The 19914-nt window shown below is 42.4% G+C and overlaps 2 protein-coding genes across 11 annotated transcripts in view; both read right to left on the reverse strand.

Annotated features, from left to right (window-relative positions):
• KIF1B (kinesin family member 1B) overlaps positions 1-11903 on the reverse strand; it is an 86062-nt gene extending 74159 nt beyond the window's left edge. For 6 of the 8 annotated variants that reach the window (XM_027703047.1, XM_027703044.1, XM_027703046.1 and 3 more), the window contains exons 1-2: positions 11675-11903; positions 6479-6660 (exon numbers count right to left, since the gene is read on the reverse strand). In XM_027703047.1, coding sequence (XP_027558848.1) covers positions 6479-6584 — 106 coding nt within the window. In that variant the 5' untranslated portion in view covers positions 6585-6660; positions 11675-11903. The remainder of the gene's footprint in view (positions 1-6478; positions 6661-11674) is intronic. The other 2 variants (XM_027703049.1, XM_027703050.1) reach the window with 2 other exon arrangements.
• Positions 11904-16352: 4449 nt separating this feature from the next.
• UBE4B (ubiquitination factor E4B) overlaps positions 16353-19914 on the reverse strand; it is a 39278-nt gene continuing 35716 nt past the window's right edge. For all 3 annotated transcript variants that reach the window (XM_027702870.1, XM_027702871.1, XM_027702872.1), the window contains 3 exons: positions 18509-18683; positions 18073-18219; positions 16353-17676 (listed from right to left, as the gene is read on the reverse strand). In XM_027702870.1, the coding sequence (XP_027558671.1) occupies positions 17618-17676; positions 18073-18219; positions 18509-18683 (381 nt within the window). In that variant the 3' untranslated portion in view covers positions 16353-17617. The remainder of the gene's footprint in view (positions 17677-18072; positions 18220-18508; positions 18684-19914) is intronic.

The raw sequence follows: 19914 nt of genomic DNA on the forward strand, positions 1-19914 counted from the left end.
ACCTCTTTGACTTGTCTTTCAAACCTCAACCATAAGACCATTCATGCATCCTCCACGTGATGCAATTTATCTCCCCATAAACAGCCTGTTTTGATAACACACCCACCATGAAAGCAGGGCACTATTATCATATTGGACAGGCATTCATTTAGGTTGCACCACTTACAAGGATTTACAAACCAGAAAAATCAGGGTAAGGGTTAAGGGACATTCCTGCATTGCTGTTTATTTGCCCAAGACAACCTCATCATGCAAGACACAAGTAAAAAACACTAGAAACACTTAAAAGAAAGAAAGACAAGCTGAATGCTTTAAGAACCGATGCTTTCCTGGCAGGCACGAGTCATCAGAAATGCTTATTTTTCGAGATACCTAAAAATACTATTTTCAGAAGACAGATTTAGAGTCAAGACTGAAATCTATCTATGAAAATTAATCATCCCACCTATTCTGTACTTTCATTGAAAATGTCTCATCAGGAGAGTAAAACAGTAAGTTTGTTAGGTGAGACAACTACAGTGAGCTCTTCTGCTCACTTTTCCTACCTCAGTAGTCCATGCTATTTTTCTAACACATATAATTTATACATGTTCCTTTTCCAGGTTAAGTGAAGGTGGCTCATCCACCTTGGTCAAAATTGGGTAAAATTTTGTTCCATCACTTTACTTTCTACATGTACTCAGTCACAAATAAAAGCCAATTTCTTATAAGGACATTTTTCATCAGTAATTTAGACTAAATATTATTTCCATGAGATAAGTTCTTCCATGAAACTATCCAAACTCTGCTTAGAGAAAAAACCTCAAAGTTCTTATTTTCCTCAAGGCACACACACACATCTCCCCCCAGGGATTCATTTTCATTCAGTGCCTCTTTAAGAAGAGAGTTAAAAATTGGACCAGAAAGAAAAATACCAGCAAACCATATTTTTTTCCCCTTAGGATAAAGCTTTTCTGAAAGAGGTTACTACTTTTTAAAGCTACACAACAATGAGAAAGGCAAAATTAATCAATATTCCCTGTCAATGTAGACCAATAAAGAACTGGCTGAATTACTGATGAGGTTACCTTGCTCTATAAACCTTTCAATAGTTTTGACTTTTGTATTATATTTCAAATACCACTGGTTTAGACAAACATGCAATAAATCAAAAGCCTTTTAAGTTCGGTCCTGCTTTCCCATCCATTTTTAATTTGCTCCAGAATAATTGCATAAAGCAGGACACATCTTAAAAGGAAATTAAAAAAAAAAAAAGAAAATTAACTTAGATGTTTCTCTATTAATTTTTTATTTATTTAAGCATTCAAGTTTAAACCAGAGGTTTATAAACCTCAGGGAGAAAAAATAAACCAACCCTTTTACAAAAAAATATTTTTTTTCCCTTCAAACTCTCCAAATGAAGTCCAAAATGCCTTCCCAAGTTTCTCTGATACCAAGGATGCCTGGATGAGAACCTGGCTGCCATATGTCCACAGCAGCAGCTGGGGCTATTGTTGCTGGCAGATGGGACCACTCCACTGGGCCTACTTTTATTAAACATCCAGCACCTTCAGCAGCCACAAAAGAACCTTCCAGCATTCCTGACACGCAGAGACTATTGCTGAGTGAAAATCCAAACTGCTCATTTTCCATCCTAACCCAAGGATCCAGTTGCACTCCCTCCTTCCAAGATAACCTGGACTGTGCAGGTGCATTTCTGCACTAATATGGTTTATGGCAAACCAGAAAATACAATAATCTCACATGAACTACAGTTTGAGAACTTTGCTTTATTCTCTCACTGGCACGCACAAGATGCTAAAACCTATTTTCATTCATCTATTCATTCATGCACATTTAATGCAACATCAATTGCATAGGACATATTCCAAGTAGGACACTTCCTTATTTCCCTGCTTCATTAGTTTAGTTTTCTACATACTTATTAGCTTTTTAAAAGCAGCAGCTAGCTGGGCTCTCTGCTGGTATGATTAATATCTAAATGCCATCTTGTAGTTACTGCCTTGAGCCTCTGCTTCATTTTCATTTGTTTTTATTGATGCATTATTTATTTACAGACAGGATTATCAAAACACTTCCACACACCAAAAAAAAAAAACAAACAAAAAAATCAAACCCTCAAACAAATAAAAAACAAGCCAGAAAAAGCACAATACTCAGGGAGTCTTTAGGCACAGAACAGCTTCGCTTTTCAGCTCAATAACCCAAGGCAGCAGCTGCCAACCTTGTTTATATTTGTTAGGTTTGAAAAGCCCAACAGGAATGAGCACGAGAACTACTGACACACAAAACACTCTCAGATCTATAGCTCAGCTTTCACCCCAACTATTACACAGCAGAATCTTTCTCCCACTCATCACAAAAACGGCAATTAATTAACTGGACAGGCAATAAGTAATTAATACCTTGTGGGGAAGGTGCATTGGTGGAAATCATTCTCAAGAAAAATGGGAAAAAGCAGGAGTTAAAGACAAAACATACTCCTGCTGAAAACCATGATTCTAAACCAAACTATTCTTATATTATTGATTTCAAAAAGCTACTCGGGTGTTTGGCCATGAAAAATCACCTATTCAGTAATTTAAAGAACATCCTCTCAGAACAGGACTCCAAATGAAAACAAAGCATTTCAGTCAATTGAATCCACTTGCAGAGCAGGTACTTTTGAAAATAAACCTTATGTTTCTTAAGGTGGTTTCTAAGTGATAATTATAAAAAAAGATGGCCTTTTCTTAAACTAATCCCACTCAGTTACTGTTTTGATATAGTTTTTTAGTCACTAATTTGATGGTGGCATTACCTCTTCTTTGGAAAGTATTTTGCATTCTCAGTTTAACTTAAATAGCAGAATTTTGCAGCTTCTAACTTCTCCCGTCTAAGAATTCCTCCATTAGCTTCTCTTCTCCCACCCCCACTTCTCCCATGTCCACTGAAGAACTCCTGGCAGTATCATTCCAATGGATCCCATCTGCAATTAGATCTGATCTGAGCAGCACAGGCCTCCTGCCAAATTCCAGCCCCTAAATGCAGTCAGCACATGTGACTCCAGCTGGGCTGCACAATCTCAGCTTTGCAACATGGATTTTGAAACATAAAGGCTGGCAATTCTCTGGGTGCAAGGTGCTGCATTACAGATCAACATCTTTGCAACCATAAAGGGAAAAAAAAATTACTTTTGTCATGTTAGAAGAGTAGACAAATATTGTGTTTCAAATACTGGTTTCAAAATTCCCATATTTTGCCTCCTTCCAGCAGAAAAAGAGAAGTCCCAATTCCTCCCAGGCAGTGCCCTTAAACATTATGGGTTAAAGGCCTTTGTAAGAACTCTCTTTTTCTGAGATTAAGACATATATAGAACTGTATTCAGCGCCACTGTCGTTTTTAAACACTGAGAAATGATAGAGATGTTGACTAAAGGCCTTGATCTCCTATGAGGAAATACCATTAAAGGCAGACAGGATAACAAGTAAATTCTGTAGGAGTCCACAACAAAATCATGTTGTTTTGCTTCTAAGGCAAAGTTAAGCTGTGTAACAAAACTGAGTGTGAGCTTTCTGAGCCAGGAGGATGTTTTGCTTTGCTGGCAAGAACACCGTGAATGACAGGCAAGCCCAAAAGCTGTAAACAGCCAAACTCACACAAAAACTGCCAAACAAAAGCAGCATGTCAGGCAACAACCCCCGTGGCATTCTGACTTCAAGAACATACTTTGTTATTATGGATGTCAAAAAACGCTCCTTTTTTTTTATAGTCACTAAAAATTATGTATAAATAGAGAACACCTGTGACACATTTCATTATCTGTATCTTCTACTGTTTCCTGAACAAAATCCTGAGCACTTTGCCTCAGTTTCACTCTAATGCTTTGGTCTCTGCCAACACATTTACAAAACTCAGACTTGGACAAAGTTTAAACTCAGGACCCACAAAGGAATTGTAGAATAGCTTGGCCAGTCAATACACACAGAATTAAAGCTCAAGTAACAGCCAAAATCCCTTCTTAGCTATCAGCCTTCACAGTGTCTCATCAATCCCGTATCACAACAGTCCATTAGGCTTTAATTCCAAGATAAGGGAACTTTAACTGTCTTGGAGGCCTAAAATAGTCACTACTCAGCACACCACCAGCCTCTCAGATTTACCTCCTGTCAACTTGATTAGTGCCCAAATGACAAAATAACCTTTTCAGGGGCAAGATATCTGAGCCTCCATCATTTTGTCAGCACATCCCAAGGTATGAAGCAGGAACCCAGTCTACAGTTACTACTGAATTCCCTATATTTTCAAATTGCTTCATCAGATATGAGTCTCAGATACACTAATGTCCCTTTATGTGCTCAGCTTTTGGCCAACAAGTTCAGACCTTAATCATGAGGAGTTCAATAACACAACTGTGAGGTTGCAAAAACTGAGGACCGTGAAAACGAAAGAATTTTTGGCAGAAATAGCAACAGCACTTGTGCCCCCAAATCTTCCACGTAGCCCAAAAGCTTACCAGAAGAATTTCAGCTTGAAGTTACATGTGTCAGACAACTTTGTTGGGAAGATTCTTCGAAGTAAAGATTTCTGCTCAGGTTTTTTTTTTCCCCACCAAACAATGCCTTATTCATATTCTTTATTATACAATCCTCTTGTGTTCAAACTACTCCTCTGTGTATTGCTTTCTTTTGTTTCTCCTCTAAGAGGGAAATACAGGTAAAAAATATCCTCCAGACTGCAACAAGGTGTAACTATTGCAATTGGTGATTCTTTTCCCACAGCCTGTAATGGCCCCAATGACTTCAACCTGACCATCTGTCACATCAGCCAGCCTGTGTCACAGCCACAGGGCTCAAATAGAAGGCTGCAGATCAGAACATTTCCAGAGCCCAAAACAGATCCAAAACTGCAAAGAAACTGCCAACTAGGTAAATCAGGAAGTACTTTTCTCCTTTTGAAAGCTGATGCATTTCCCTGGAAATGTGTCATTGTGGTGCAGCTCCAGGATCCAGAAGCAGAACCAGTGTCTTTGGTCTACGCCACATCTCACACTCAGACAAACAAATTGGCAGAGATTGACTTGTCACCCTTGTTGTTCCACCACAAACAAGGTGCTTCCACAGGCTCCTGGAATTCAAACACCTCAAGCACCCAAAATGATTGCTGTGATGACTGCAGCAAGAAAAGCTCTTACAGAGGCACCCAGTGGTGCTGCTGGAGCCCAGAGCTGGGTGGCATTTCCATAACAAATGGCCTCTGATGGAGTCTGCAGTTCTCCCATTCTACACTGGGATCCAATCATGGGATACAAGCACCTGTTCTATGTGAGGTGACTTCAAACGTCCCCCTCCCACCCCTATCTTACAACGAAACTCTGAAATCCAACCCCCAAAAAGTTGCTTCAGGTAGTATTTCACATAAGGTCTGAAGATAAGAATTCATTGCACTAAGAAACAAGCTCTCTTCTGTATGATACCTGTTTTCCAATGAAATCATGAACACTGTATATAATTTAAGTGCCCACAACCAGGACTTAAAATGCCATGGCAGAAGGAGGCTGACGTACAACCTTGGCTAAAAAAAAAAAAAGGAGAGGCCTCTGTGAAACCTCCTTTGTGTTACCAGGCAGGAGTAAATACTCCAGTAATCAGACAGCAAAATAACTCAGTGCTCTTGGAGTGCTGCTTCCTACAGCTGCAGACAAGATGACTCTACTTGATTACCCAACAATGACAAACTCCCCCAAGAAGAGCAGTTGAGAGGTAGAGCTGTTGGGTTGCACATGAAGGACAGTAAATGCTGTCAATACTGCCCTGGCCTCAACTATGTAAATACAACCAACCAAACAACAAAACAGGTGTGCCCGTATCCAGTTTCCCACAGAACAGTCTTCCTCTCCAAAGTAGACCCACAATAATTATTTAAGAAGCCTAACACTTCTAATTGGTTAGGAAAGAAGATGAGTTTCTGTAGTCTGTTATTTTGCTGTCATTTAGACACCTACTCTGGAAAGCCTAAAACTTGATATCCTTTTCCCCTCAGCTTTCTCACCCAAATTATGTTCATAACCAAAGGCATAGACTGCAGAATGAGCACACCAAGAACTAAAGCCCAGACCCAAGCAGGACTTACACCACAATTATCATGTGGTGCTCTGCAGTGTATCTCTGTATCTGTCAGTTCACATGATATTCCAACACACTGAAGTCAACAAAAAGGTTTTCACTTCAGTATTGTAATATTTCTGTACAATTTCCTGCTCCCCACAAGCAAACACCATAAATAACAGTATCAAAATCAAGATATTCATGATTTAGACTTTCTGGTCAAATTCAGAGACAATCCAATTTGTAATGACAACCTCAGAAAAGTAGAATCCCCCAAAGATTAATTCTAGATGATACAATGCACACAGTACTCAGCCTGACAGAAAGAAAAGAGTTATGCAGGAAATGTGGGGAGAAAGAAAGACTCCCTTAGAAGATTCAAATAAACTTACTGGTTGAATTGCCTTGCATCTGGATGATACATTTGGACTCCTTGCTGGTTTCCCGGGAGTTGAAGGGCCGGACCCGGACAGCCACCTTCACTGAGGCCCCCGACATCCTGGCTGCTTGGGGGACAGTCAAGGGATTGAAAGTGGTCAACAGCCTTTCAAGTTATCCTTCTTGTTGGTGTTTTCTAGGGAGAAAAACATCATTTAGTTATTTACAGCTATTGCATTCAAGATGTTGATTAAATTAGGAGGGTTCTAAGCTATTTGATAACTTCAGTTTCTGCTCTGTGATAGCCCTCCCTGACCCCCCCAAAAGGTGTCACCTCAAAGCCAGAACTGGAAACCCAACTATCAGCACCTGCTCACTGTCCCCCCAGTCAAAAGTTTCTGCCACCTGAGGCAGTTCTTTTCAAGTGTACAAATATTTGTTTTCAATACTTGGTTTTCTTCCCAGAAAGTAGGGATGCCAACACCAAAATAAAGATCTGGTTGCAACATATGTGAGGCTTAACCTAACAAAGATAATTTTAGCAGTAAAGATGCAGCTACTTAGATTTCAGCAGGAGGCAGGGACCATACACCCCATGCCCAGGTTCCCTGGCTGCCCAGGGCATTAGCAACAACATTCAAACTGATGCAGGGGTCATGGGCCACATCACACTGCCTTTCAATGCACATGACTCCAGAGAAAAGGGTGTACCCTTAAAGAACCCTTTGCAGTCCTGGGAAAGTCCTCTTCTCAAAGGAAATAACAACTCAACAACTACTTGTCTATCTACTGATTAAAGGACACGCTGTAAGGAAGAAGAGGAAGCAAGAATTATTGCCTTTGGGGTAAATATTACTATCCATCTTCAGACAAATGTCCACCATTAAATTCATCTTCATTATCAAAATCCTTGTTCTAATGCTACCACATCCAAATGATGGAGCACTTTGGTTGCACGAAACTATCCCTGATACCCACTATTCAAACTTTAAGGCCCAGAACCATTCAAACACAGGGTTAATAAAGATTGATTTGGTTGTACTTTCCTCGACCAGCCTGTTCCATCAGAAGAAAGTTTTTCAGTCAGAAACAATTCAGAAGTTTCACTTATTGCCACAGGATGTTGTGATTACTAAAGTGAAACTGCCTCAAAAAGCAGGAAGATTCAGAGAAAGTCATCAAGGCCTACTAGAAAGCTGCTCCCCTTGGCTAGGAAAGCCTCCATGGCACAGACACTCACAACCTGGAAGGCTACAGTGAGGAAGCACAATCCCATCACTGGTTTAGCCTTATATTCTAAATATCTGCTATGGTCACTGCTGAAGACAGGACTCAAGGCTGGGTGAATCCTTGCTCTGGCTCAATGCAGTCACTTCTATCTGGAACCTGAGTTACCAGGGGCAGAACTCGACCCTGCACAAGTCACATGTGGCCCAGAAATCCTGACATCTCCTTTTCTGGTTATCCATGCACCACATATCCAGTGAACTGCTCACTTCAGGGTTGTGATCACAGTGCCACAGAAGTACAAAACTTACCAGAAGATCTAAAGTGGAAGCATTTCAGCTCTAAAGTAAGTTCTACAGCTGGTAAAAATACTCATATGTGCTTAATTCAAGTTATGACACATCTTCACCCAGTATAAGAAGTTTTTAATAAAATTGCATTACTTCATTAATGCCATCACATGGTGAAGGGAGAAATTAAATTACTCCAGCAAGTAGGAGTAATTTAAAGCATTCTTTATTTCAGGAGGTACCTGAGGTATCTCACCAGACTAGAAGAATGTCTTTAGGAGGAAGCCAAGTGAATCTCAATGTCAGCGGTACAGCAAACTGGTAGAACAATGATTAATGAGGCAGACACACAGTCAGCTTTGGGTTGGGGTGGAATTTTAAGAAGTTTCACTGAAAAAACTAAACACAGAACAGAGCAGAGAACTGATGGGAATGAATTCCCATGGTGTTCAAAGATTCCAGTGCTCCATTCCCTTTGCTCTGAGGTTCTTTTCATGTATAACAAAGTATCAAAGTTGCAGCTCCATTATAAACTTTCCTCTGGAATATCCCCTGCGTGGATTTTCACCCTCCCTCCCTAACACCACCCTTGCATAAGTACCTGTGCCCTCACACCAAAGCCAAGTGACAGGGCTAATCCTGACACAACCCAGAGCTATTATCCAGCTGACCCTGGACACTGCTGCTGGAAACAGGAATGTTACTGTCCATGGCCACTCAGCATCCTGTTTCCGAAATACAATTTCAAAAATCGAGTGCAAAATGTCCTTTTTTATCAAGTTCACGGTGACACAATTTACTTTAACCAACGTGTTCTTATAATATTGTTTATGAAATGCAGGGATTGTTTCCCCTTCTTAATGCAGAGTCCCACAAAGACTTTTTTTCTGATGTTTTCATAGAACTACCCCTCAGAACATGGCATGAACTTCTGCAGATAACTAGTGCATCTAGGAAACTGCCAAACAGAGGGTGGGATCAAAGAATCATCTGCTCTAAAATATATGTTCTCAAGTACCTCTGAACATCATATTCACAATAAGAAAGCATGAAAATCACACCTCCAGAGCCTCCATATGCACCAGCTAAATGACAGCCTTGTTTGAAACACGGCTGTGAAGAAATTCTCACAGAACAGGTCACAAAATCACCAACAACACCATGAAAATTTAACTGCTAAGCCTTCTGCAATTACCAGCTTTTCCCAACTCTAACTTTTGTGCTGATGGAAAATTAAATTGGTATAATTTTAAAACTCATTTGTTCTCAACTCTGCTGTTTTTCATAGGTGAAGTAAGCAAAAAGCCTACTTGTAGTTGCACATGGATTTCAGATGTTATGAAGACCAATTCACTATGCAAAGTTTAATTTTCATTAATAAGAAAATTAACCAAAACCATTATATTTTGCCAAGCTTCCCATACGTTTAAGCTGTTGGGGGGTTGAGGCTTTTTTCCACTTATCAGCAACTTTAAGTGGTTGTAATGTTTTATAAAGGCAGCATTGCCCTCATCATACAGATTGATAAAATAAGGCAAAATGAGCCCAAGCTGCAGAGCATCACAGATAATAAATTGCAACTGGTTTTTCGAGGTTCACAGTTCCCAGTAGTATCACTTCCTCCTACAAAATGCTGACTCCAGAGCGGAGACACAACTTGAAAAAGAGCAAACCAAAATATGCAATTCAGTCTGTGGTACAGATTTAGAAGAACAATATTCAAAAAAGACAGCTTTTTTTTTTTTTAATGTTCATTACAGGCTCAGAAGGCTGCCATCCATGCTGGAATGAATCATTCCCCTAATGTCTTGGAAAGAGTCTGTGAGCTGTGTCTCTTTTAATGTTCTGTCTGTACGAATCCAATCAGGAACCAGGCAGGGAATTGCCTGCGTAAGGGAGGCTTTGACGTGATACTCCACTGGCTCCAAAACAGGTGGCAGATGATATTCGAGGTGTTTAGGGAGCTCCATCAGCACAAAAGCAAATCCCACACTCTGGTTTCACACTTATTTTAAACTATGATTAAAAGATATCCACCCTGTTAATCACACAGTGAGATTTTAATATTAATGTGTGTCATTAAACAAATCATTCAAGTATCTTGTCTGTTCACTGGTATTCGAGCTGACAAACCTAATTATGTTGATCAATCACCCTTCACAGGCTCAACTAGATTTGGATTTTCACACAAATATCTGAAGAAACATTAAGATTGGATCCTTGGATGTATTTGAAAGTTTTGGCAAACTAGTTTTTATGCAATGTCAAAATACAAACATACTGCCTTTTTTTTTTCGAAGTAAAGTTACAAGCTGAGTAGGGATTTAGAGTCAAATTATTATTTATATGTTCAGAGAAGTTTGCTTTTGCAACCACTTTGAGCCTGTTGCAATGTTCAGAATCTGTATCTCTACACTCAAATAAAAATAAAAACCCCACTATTTATCACAAATGAAGAAGAATCACTTTTATTTAAGATAACCAGCCACTGTGTCATATTTGCACAAGGTTTGCCTACCAGAGAACGTGCTAACTTTTAAATAAAAAAACTGCTTAACTTAATCAGTACAACAGCTCTAAAGAAATAAACCGAGCCCAGGGATTAGTATGTGGAAAGTTAGCAAAACAGCTGTTCAGGGCAGCAGAGGTTTAGGAACAAGAGGTCCACAGCCAAGCCAATTTTAGGTCCTGCTCTGAGGCTCAGTGATGACACTGTGATCCCTGAGCTGAACTCACGCCACGCTCTGCTATCTTTGGACCAGGTGAAGATGCCAGACCAAACTGTGCTGCAGAACTTGGCGATGCTCTGAAACCCGATCACATGAACACATGGCTATTTACCAACACACCGACACCGCATTGTGCAACAGCAGAAAGAACTGAGCTAAGGCGGCGCTGGAAGTGAGGAGAAACATCCTTTCAAATCTGGTACGAACGCATTTTTCCATTCCGGAAAACAGCTGTAAATCCATCACCCGCTTCTGGCGAATTCTCCGCCCTCAGCTGAACACCCGCGTTCTGCCAACGACTCCAAATCCGCCAGGCCTGCCATCCATCCATCCATCCATCCATCCATCCATCCCTCCATCCCTTCTCCTGCCTCCCAGGCTCCCGGGATTGTCGGCTCATCATCCCAACATGGCTGCCTCGGGAATTGTGCCGTGCCCAACCCGGCCACGGACCCGCCGCTCGCAGGGCCGCAAAACACCGGCCTGGAAAACACCGGCCCTTCACATTCCCGCATCTCCAGCCGGAGGAAGGGCTGTGCCTCCCCCTCCCTGCACCGGCGACTGTCGCCTCCGCCTCATCCCAGCTGGAAACATGGGGGGGAAAGGACGGCGGAACGCGGCACGGCGGGAGGGATCGGCCCAGGGAAAGGCCGGGGAGCGGCCGCCCGGGGGAAAAAGGAAGGAAAGGGAAGGGAGGGAAAGAAGGAAGCGTCCCGGGGGATGGAGATGCGTCGGGCAGATGACAAGGCCGAGCGGGGCCCCACGCCCTTGCGCCGCTGCCCTGACAGCTCCGCATCCATCCATCCATCCCTCCATCCATCCATCCATCCATCCACCCTTCCCCCGCTCCCCGCTCCATCCCTCCGCGGGGCCCCACAGCTGCGTACGGCGGTCCCGCCGCCTCCCCCTCTGCATTACGGCATTGCCCACCCCCGCCCCGCTCCGGCCCCCGCGCCCCCCTCACCTGGCGCGGGGTGTCCGCGGGAGACGCGGGCGGTGCGGGGTCAGCAGCCGGCGCGGCAGCGCAGCGACAAGAACCCGGCCATCCCCATCGCCGCCTCCACCGAGGCCGGGAGAACCCCCCCCCGCCGCCGGGAAAGGGAGCGGGAAGGGCGAGGGAGGGAAGGAGGGAGGGGAGAAAGGGGAGGAGGGAGAGCGAAGCCGCGCCGGGAGGAACGGGCGCCGCGCTCGCCTCAGCGCCGCTCCCGCACTGAGGGGCCGCGGACTGCGCGCCCGCCCCGCGGGGGGGGCGCCGCCCGCTCCGCCAATCACCGCCCGCCGCCGCGCCCACCGCGCCGCAACCCGCCAATGGTGCGGCGAGGAGCCCACGAGAGCCCGCCCCCCGCGCTGTCAATCACGGCCCGACCGCAGCGGCACCGCCCTCCGAGCGGATCCCTCCGCGCCCCTCCCCCGGACGCTGCACCGCCCCGCCGCGCTGTGTCCCTGCGCGCCTGAGGGGGACGCGCGGCGTTCCCAGAGATGCGAGGGGAAGCGGGCGCTTCTAGCTCAAAAAAGCAGGGATACGGCGTAATGTGTGGAGAAACGGGCACTTGTGGCTGAAAAAAGCAGGGATACGGTGTGATGTGAGCGCTGGTTGGCGCCCCCGGCTCGAGGGCCCGAAGTGAGGGTGGGGGCTGCAGAAACGCGGGGTCTGAGGGAGCGAATTCCCCAGCTCCCGAATTCAGTGCGGTTCAGTGGGATTTGGAGTCCTAAACTAGGCCTAAGGCTTGTAGCTCTGAGGGGAGGGATTAATTATCCCCTGCTCTCCTCTTCAAAACGTTTTTCTGAGCAGCCTAAATTATATTTGTAGAGCTCCTAATGTATTTTCAAGTAAATGATTACATTTAGTCAGTAGTCCTGTATTAGCTCTCGTACTTTCAATAATTTCATGTGTATTCTTATAGTAAATTTTTATTTTTGTGGCAATTATTAGCTGTAAAGTTCCTCCATTCCGGTAGCACTTTGATAATTTCTCCTGTTAGAAATAGGCTTAAGTATCTAAGCATTTTGAAAAAAATTAACATTATATTAAATACTTTAATTACATATTTGTCATAAATCATCACATACAAATTGGATTTAAGCTGTGGAGAAGATTCAGGACCTGGGATTTGTAGTTTCAGAACAAGGTTTATTTTTGTTCACAGGCTCCTGGCTATTTGCTGTGTTAATCTACACTCTGTCCCTTAAGTTTCAGATTTTCGGGAGAATGAGTTGTTATTTTGTTTAGTGAAAAGTGACTGTTTCCCCTTGCCAGCCTCATCTGCAGTTACGCCAACAAATGCAAAAGCCAAACAATCCATGGCTGAGCAGGGGCTTTAGGGAAATATTGCCACAGAACCAACAAATCAAAAATAGGTGGCTTTCCTCTGCCCTAGAAAATACCATTATTTGAACTTTGGAATACTTCCTGTGGAGAGAACAGATGATTTAATGGTGTTTTTAATGTGGTGTAACTTCTACCTGGGGCTGTGTAGAATTAGGTCAGCTATATATTCCCTGGGGAAAAAAAAAAAGGCAAAAACGCCTCAAAAAAACGAAAACCTGTTTTAAAATCCCCTGCAAACTGTTCAAATACTGGGTGTGTGCTGTAACCCTCCGTGGCAATAGACACTGTGATTCATTTTCCTTCAGCAAAGTTTGTGTAGTGTCTCCTAGGAACAGCAGTTCCTGCATCAGCCTCATGCCCAAGTTTGGGGAGGGCTCACCCAGAACAGCTCCAGGACGTTAATTCAGTTACTGGATCACAGAGCTCGAAAAATCTGCCAGAAACAGTCCGAGAAAATCAAGTTGCACGTTGGGAAACAGCAAAGGGCAGGACGTGCTGTGTGGCATCTGGGACGTCACTCACTGCCAAGGGAGCCGAGGCAAATGCCTCTTAAATATTCAAGTACAGAGTAGAAAGGTGCTCAAGTATTTCTCTAAATGGTTGTGATGCCTTTTCAATTATTGAATTCGGCATTTTAACTCAATTTAATCAGAATTGCCTTCTCAATATCATTTTTTGAAAATCAGATATCCTTGGGTAATTTAGAGTTATCAAAAAATGTACTTAAGTGGAATTCTACTGCATTCTTTTGAGAATCCTGTTTAAAAAGTTCTTGTCAAGTCCCTTACAGGAAAGGGGCCATTCTTACTCCTTTTATGTTTCTGACACCACCACACAACCCTGAAAAGAGCAGAAACATCCAATTCCCTGTAAGCAGGTGTGTGCTTAAATCTAGAATTTAAGATACTCCTTTTCAAGAAAAGTCACACAATGAAGGCCAAGAAAAGTGTTCTTGAGCATTATTATTCCAGAAAAATGAAAGTAAGTAGTAATTTCTTGCATTTATTAGTACAAAGAAATACAGTTGGTTACTCAAATGCTACCTAAAACAGGGGAGCCTGTTTAAATACAGGCAAGAGGGGAGGTTTAAGTGATGAGGAAAAGAGAGCTACACTGTAGAGCAATGCTCCTGGGGGCTGGTAGAGTAAATCTGTTGCTGGCTGACAGCAGGGTTGTCATCCTGCTATTAAACAGCATTAGCTGTCCTTGCTGCCAGCAGGGGAGAGTTGACAGAGATGTAAATTGTGCCCTTACATAAGTATAAATTGTGATATAATAGAATCAATTGTGCTGAACTGTATTGCTGTAACATCAGCACTTGCCCCAGGAATTTTTCTAGTCTGGAGCTGGAGCACAAGTAGAGACCAGTGATACGACCTTATATTAAAATTTTCCAAGAAAAGCCCATTTTGCAACATTTGTATTTGTTACCCATTCCTGGGCTGAGCCATTCCCAGCTCAGATATTTATATTCTGCAGATACAGGTCAGTGTCAAATGTAACTCGACCATTGATAGTTTCTGTGATCTCTAACACAAAGTCTCTGTATTATAGTGAGGTTACAGTTGGATTGAAGAAGGGAAATGACACGTTAATGGGGAAGGGAAATCACAAAAAACTGCAGGTAGCATTAAATTAATTAAACTAAGAATTGTCCCACAACTGATACGCTTTTGTGGGAGATTTATTTTTAATCCAGCATCAGCTTTGCTTTTCAGTTCCTCAAATGTCCACTGAAAGAGAGGGGTTTGGTTCACTTTTGTGCCTGGACAGCAATAGAATGGCCCTTCCAGCTGCTCCTATTAAAGTACATTCCATTATTCTGCCCATGAGAGCTGAATTTGGGAAAGCACTTGTCTGAGCTCACACCTTTGAAATACTTGATACTAGTTCTCCAGATAAAATTGTTTGGGCCACTTATTTCAAGCCTTAGTGTCTTGTGCAATATCTGCATTGACATATTTTCAAATGATAGATGTGTGCCATAATTAGACAAAACATTCCAGTAATGCACTTTGCTATTTATACTCCTCAGGTCAGAGCCTGACACAATGGCAGAATAAATTCAGATTCTGAAGGGCATTGTCTTGGTTAATACATCCCACAGCAAAGGTAAATATTTCTATTTCCTCCTGTCAAAAAATAAAAATACCGAATTTTCATTTTATTGAAAACAGCTCACCCATACAGAATTCCTGGTAAAACATTTAAATTCACAAGCCTCTTTGATATTGGTTACAACATTTCAAATGTAAAATATCAAGAACTCTTAGAGAGCAGCAGACCTCCAGCCCTGCACTGGCTACACTAAAGCAACCAGCTGGTTTTAATTTAAGGCTGGATTATTTCTGCTTGTGCTCTTCTCATTTTATTAGACTGCTCCTTATTCACCAAAGGTGCTGGTGTGTCTAATTTGTAATAGCTGGAGAAAATCAGAGAAGAAAGCATTTCTTCCCTCTTTCCAACACATTCATAGTCTGGCAATAAAAGTAATATATATTAACATGCAGGAAAAAAAGCCATAATGTGAAACCATAGCAGTTCAATCATTCTCTAATAAAAACAAATATACACCGTGGACAGTTGCCCTCCATCAAACAAAGAATAAATTTTGGGATGTTTCTAGACATTTCTTTCAATGATCCTTAATAAAGAGGGGACAGTGAAACAAGTAAGAGGAAGAAATTCCCTCTTCACCAAAGAAGAGCTCACAGCTCACCCAACCCACAACACAGCAGAATCCAGGCTGGGTTTGGGTGCTGAGGGACAGCCTGCAGGGAAAAGCAGAGCAGGCTTTGTTCTGTGACTTCTGAAGAGGGGGATTTGAGTTTGTGGAAGGAGTGAAGGTTATAATTATAAAACTGTTCCAGCAGTCCAGGCAGACACAAGCTTTGGAATCCTCCTCCCGTGGAGTAAAGAAACACACGTTCACACTCTGCAAGGGGAAGCACCGCTGAAAAAAACCCCCACAATCAATCAAACAAAAAAACCCCCACTATATCTTCACATTTAATAATTTAGAGTTATTTGCACAGCTCAGAGGTGAACCTGCATTATATATAACCTGCCCCAAAGTCCCCCTGGAGCTGTCAGCAGCTGTCCCGTGCTATGAATAGGTGTTCGGTGTCACCTGCCGGGAGCATTCCTGAGCTCAAAGCATTGCTGAGATCTGTGTGCACAGACATTTTACACAGAATTTCCTAAGTTATCTCCAATCCTAAACCATATCAGCAAAGCTGAACAAAGCCACCCAACCATTTGTATTTTTTATATTTTCACGGACACACTTCCAAAGAAAGACCCAGCAAACATTCTGTGCGAGTGTGTATCATTTATTGTAGTTCAAGAGAGTCAGGAATTGAACAGAAGACACGGCGAAAAAACAAATAAAAGAAAAACAACCTGTTTTTTCAGACTTAATTTTAAAACACTGTGGTTTCAAATCCTTTTTAAAAAGGAAATTCAAGTATCATATGCAGGGGGCAGTAATACAAAAATGTTTGTGAATATTTTTTTTTTTCATTTTTTTTTTTAAAAACGTAATTCTACATTTCCTGCACCCTTTCTGCTTTGGTAAGGCCAAGCCATGGATACAAATTGGTAGCAACATAAAAAAAATGACCCCTGCCCCAAACTGCAGCCTCCAAGGATAAAAGTATCTGCTCTCTGTGGACAAGCTCGAATGGCTCAGAACTGTCAGTTAGCATATATCATATCTGCAGCATTGAAAGAATGGATTTCTTTTGTTTCAAAGTCACTGAAATCCTGGTATTCCCAAGCATCTCATTCATGGCAGCTGTTTTAACATATTTCTATCTCGAGGCTTTTCACAAATACCAGAGCGTCTTGATCAACGTAAAGGAAAGGGACATTTCAAGGAATGGAAATTAAAATCCGTGTGTGAAGTCTTTGCTCTTTTGAAATTATCCTTGTGTCTAACACCAATTAAAAACCAAATAGGCAAATGTGTGTAATATAAAAATACGATCCCAAGATGAAGCTTTGTTGCAGGCACAGTTATCGCACAGAATATGTTCTTTTGAGGGCAGGGGAATGATTTTGATTTTCACAGGGTTCGTTGGGGGTTTTTTTTGCATTACAAAAAGAGAAAAAAAAAAAGAGACAGCAGTGCAGGTTTGATGGGTGGAACAGAAAGAAGGGAGGGAAAGAGGAAAAAGTTACTTTAGCAGCAAAATGTCCAAGGTTCTAACCACAATCAAATTAACGGATATCTGGCGGTAAAAAACAAGGTTGAAGGGATGCTGCCCTGATCCATTCGTCTTTGCTAAAATAATTCAGCTGTAAAAACTCCAAAATGTGACATATTGAAGGACAGTTTTGTAACATAAGCAACTTCCTAGCTTGTCCTCCATGTTATTGACCATCGTTATCACTTAAATATATGTACAAGAATTAAGCTGCTTTTCTCCTCGGCCACATGCTCCTGGTCACTACTGAAGTCAGTGCCGTGGGCGTGCTAATCCCATAACAGCTTCCAAGGGTTTCTGCTCCACTACTGCCACAACAGCCCACGCCCTGCTCTCCCCACTGCTGTTGGCGTGCACTGCAAGGGAGTTCCTAATGGTCATTCTGCTTGTCTCTCATCCAGGCTTGGATTTGCTCTTTAAGTTCTGGCACTGATAGGGTAAAAAAAAAAGAAAAAAGAATGATTAAATTACTTAGTAGTACTACTATAAGAGAGCTCCTCATGACCAATCGAGATTTCTTCTCTAGAGACCTGATCAGGACTATCTACTACTGTTGTCTTCTCTCTCAATGCAGTTTCTGCACAGCTTTGGGTAAATTAATGTTTCATTTATATATCATAACATTTCTCAGCCCAGTAGTTATGAAGAGCTATGAGGGTTTTTTCCTCCCCCAGAAAAAGGGAAAGCAGAAGGAATGAACTTTTCTGTGCAAGTTGAGATGAAAGAACTGTTGCCTCTACTGAGGCCTCACCACTGTCCTCTGAAAGCACAGACCTGCTCACAAACTGCTTCCCCCAGCCCACAGGTCCAGCTGCTCCACAGTACCTGGTTCCAGCATGTTTTCCGTCAGCGTCTGACGATTGAAAGGATCAGTGGATGAGTTCAACAGGTGCCTCAGGATGATCGACCTGTCCATGATTGTTCCGGATGGCAACCTCACAGGGTCAGTCATCAGGGTGTCCATGAGCGGATCTGAGGGCACAAGTTGTCTCCTCATTAGCTATTTTCACCTGATTTTCAGGTCTGGGGGGCATTTTTTTACTGTTTTCAAGTACATGTAAGCAAAGGATGGCTAGGATTGGACAATCCCAGGGAAAAACAAAGGAACTCTTAGCTCCCCGTATTTACTTACCTATTTAGTTGAAACAGAGCAGGATGCAAGGCTTCATAAATAATACCTAAGTTTCTATTAACATATAGAATTGAAGTAACAAACCAAATCCCTCTTCTAGACAGTCACTGCTTAAGAAACTCCACTTGCCTCTGAATTCATCCGGAGCATCGCTGTAATCAATCTCTGCACGGGCATTCTTGGCAACAATTTCCTCCACTTTCTCTGCCAGCAGTTTGAATTTCTCTATTGCTATGGTGGACTTGATTCCAGCCTTTCTCATCTTGGAGATCACCTCCTCAAAGAGCTCTTTACTGTAGGACCTCTACAAGCAAAGCACAAAAAGACAACTTTGCTGAGTTGTAGGATCCTCGCCTGCCATAAAAATGCTAAAGATATTTTAATGCACTTTTAAAACTGCAGAAGAAGGGATCAATGAAACCTCAAGCTGACATCAGACTCAAAAGCAGTATGTGGTAACATTTCATCTAGCACCAAAAGGTCAACTTTGGGGTAGACTTATGATTCTTTTTTTACTAGTCATCACTAGACTGTAGGACTGTTCAGGACCAAAAAAAGGCAACATCACCTAAAGAAAATGAGGAAGACACTCAGAGAGGCTGACTATAATTATCAGGATTGTTCCTCACACAAAACATCTGTCTTGCCACTCTCCTGTCTATTATTGTTCTCACAAGTCTTGGCTGAAAACACAGCACGAAATGAATTTATTTTTTTAATTTCTTAATTTCTCTGTTAATGTGCAAGGCAGTACTGGGAAAGAAGTGATTCTTTCTCCTAATCCAAACAAGAACTAACAGAAAAGCCACCCCATGATGTTGCAAAAATAGTAAGGCAGCTCAGAGGGAGCGAATGCTGGAGATTTGCCAACCGGTGCAGTAGGAATATCCAGAGGGACCAAACGCATATCCTGTAGTTCCCACAAAGCAAGCATTGCTCTCATGTGAAAAACCAAGCTAGGGAAGGACTTTTGTAGCTGCTTCTGTTCTACAGACACCGTTTCCTTTTAACTTCACAGTGCCGTGTTTTGACGTAAACCTTTTCGTAAAAAAACGCTATTTACACTGCAGTGCAAGGTTGAATTACATGACAAAACAAAACACACTGAGTCTCACAGATTTCTGTTTCCCTTGGGATTTTTGAAGTGTTCAACGCAGCCTCACTTCTTTCATCTACACCACATGGCACCAAGCAATGCCATTCAGCACTCGGGACACACAGTGCCCACCCAAACTCCTTTCTAGTGCAGAGAGAACAGAGCTGTGGCAACACGCCCGGGGCTGCAGAAACGTTTGCAGATTCCCTCTCAAACGTGCTGGGATTTGCAAATGGGACACAGCTCAAAATGCTTTAGAGAGACCCCGCCATGATCAAGCAACTTTTTGTTTGTTTTGTTTTATTCTCCCAATCCCAGCAGCCATTAACCAGCCACACATTTCCTTGGTGGTTCTTTCCTGTCCCTGACAGTTTCCAAGATACTGGTCACTCCCCCCACTCCTTTTTCATGAAGGGCCACTTTGTTAATGGAGCTTTTT

This window comes from Neopelma chrysocephalum, unplaced genomic scaffold (assembly GCF_003984885.1).
Source record: "Neopelma chrysocephalum unplaced genomic scaffold, ASM398488v2 Primary Assembly neopelma1_200, whole genome shotgun sequence".
Classification (NCBI taxonomy): Eukaryota; Metazoa; Chordata; class Aves; order Passeriformes; family Pipridae; genus Neopelma; species Neopelma chrysocephalum.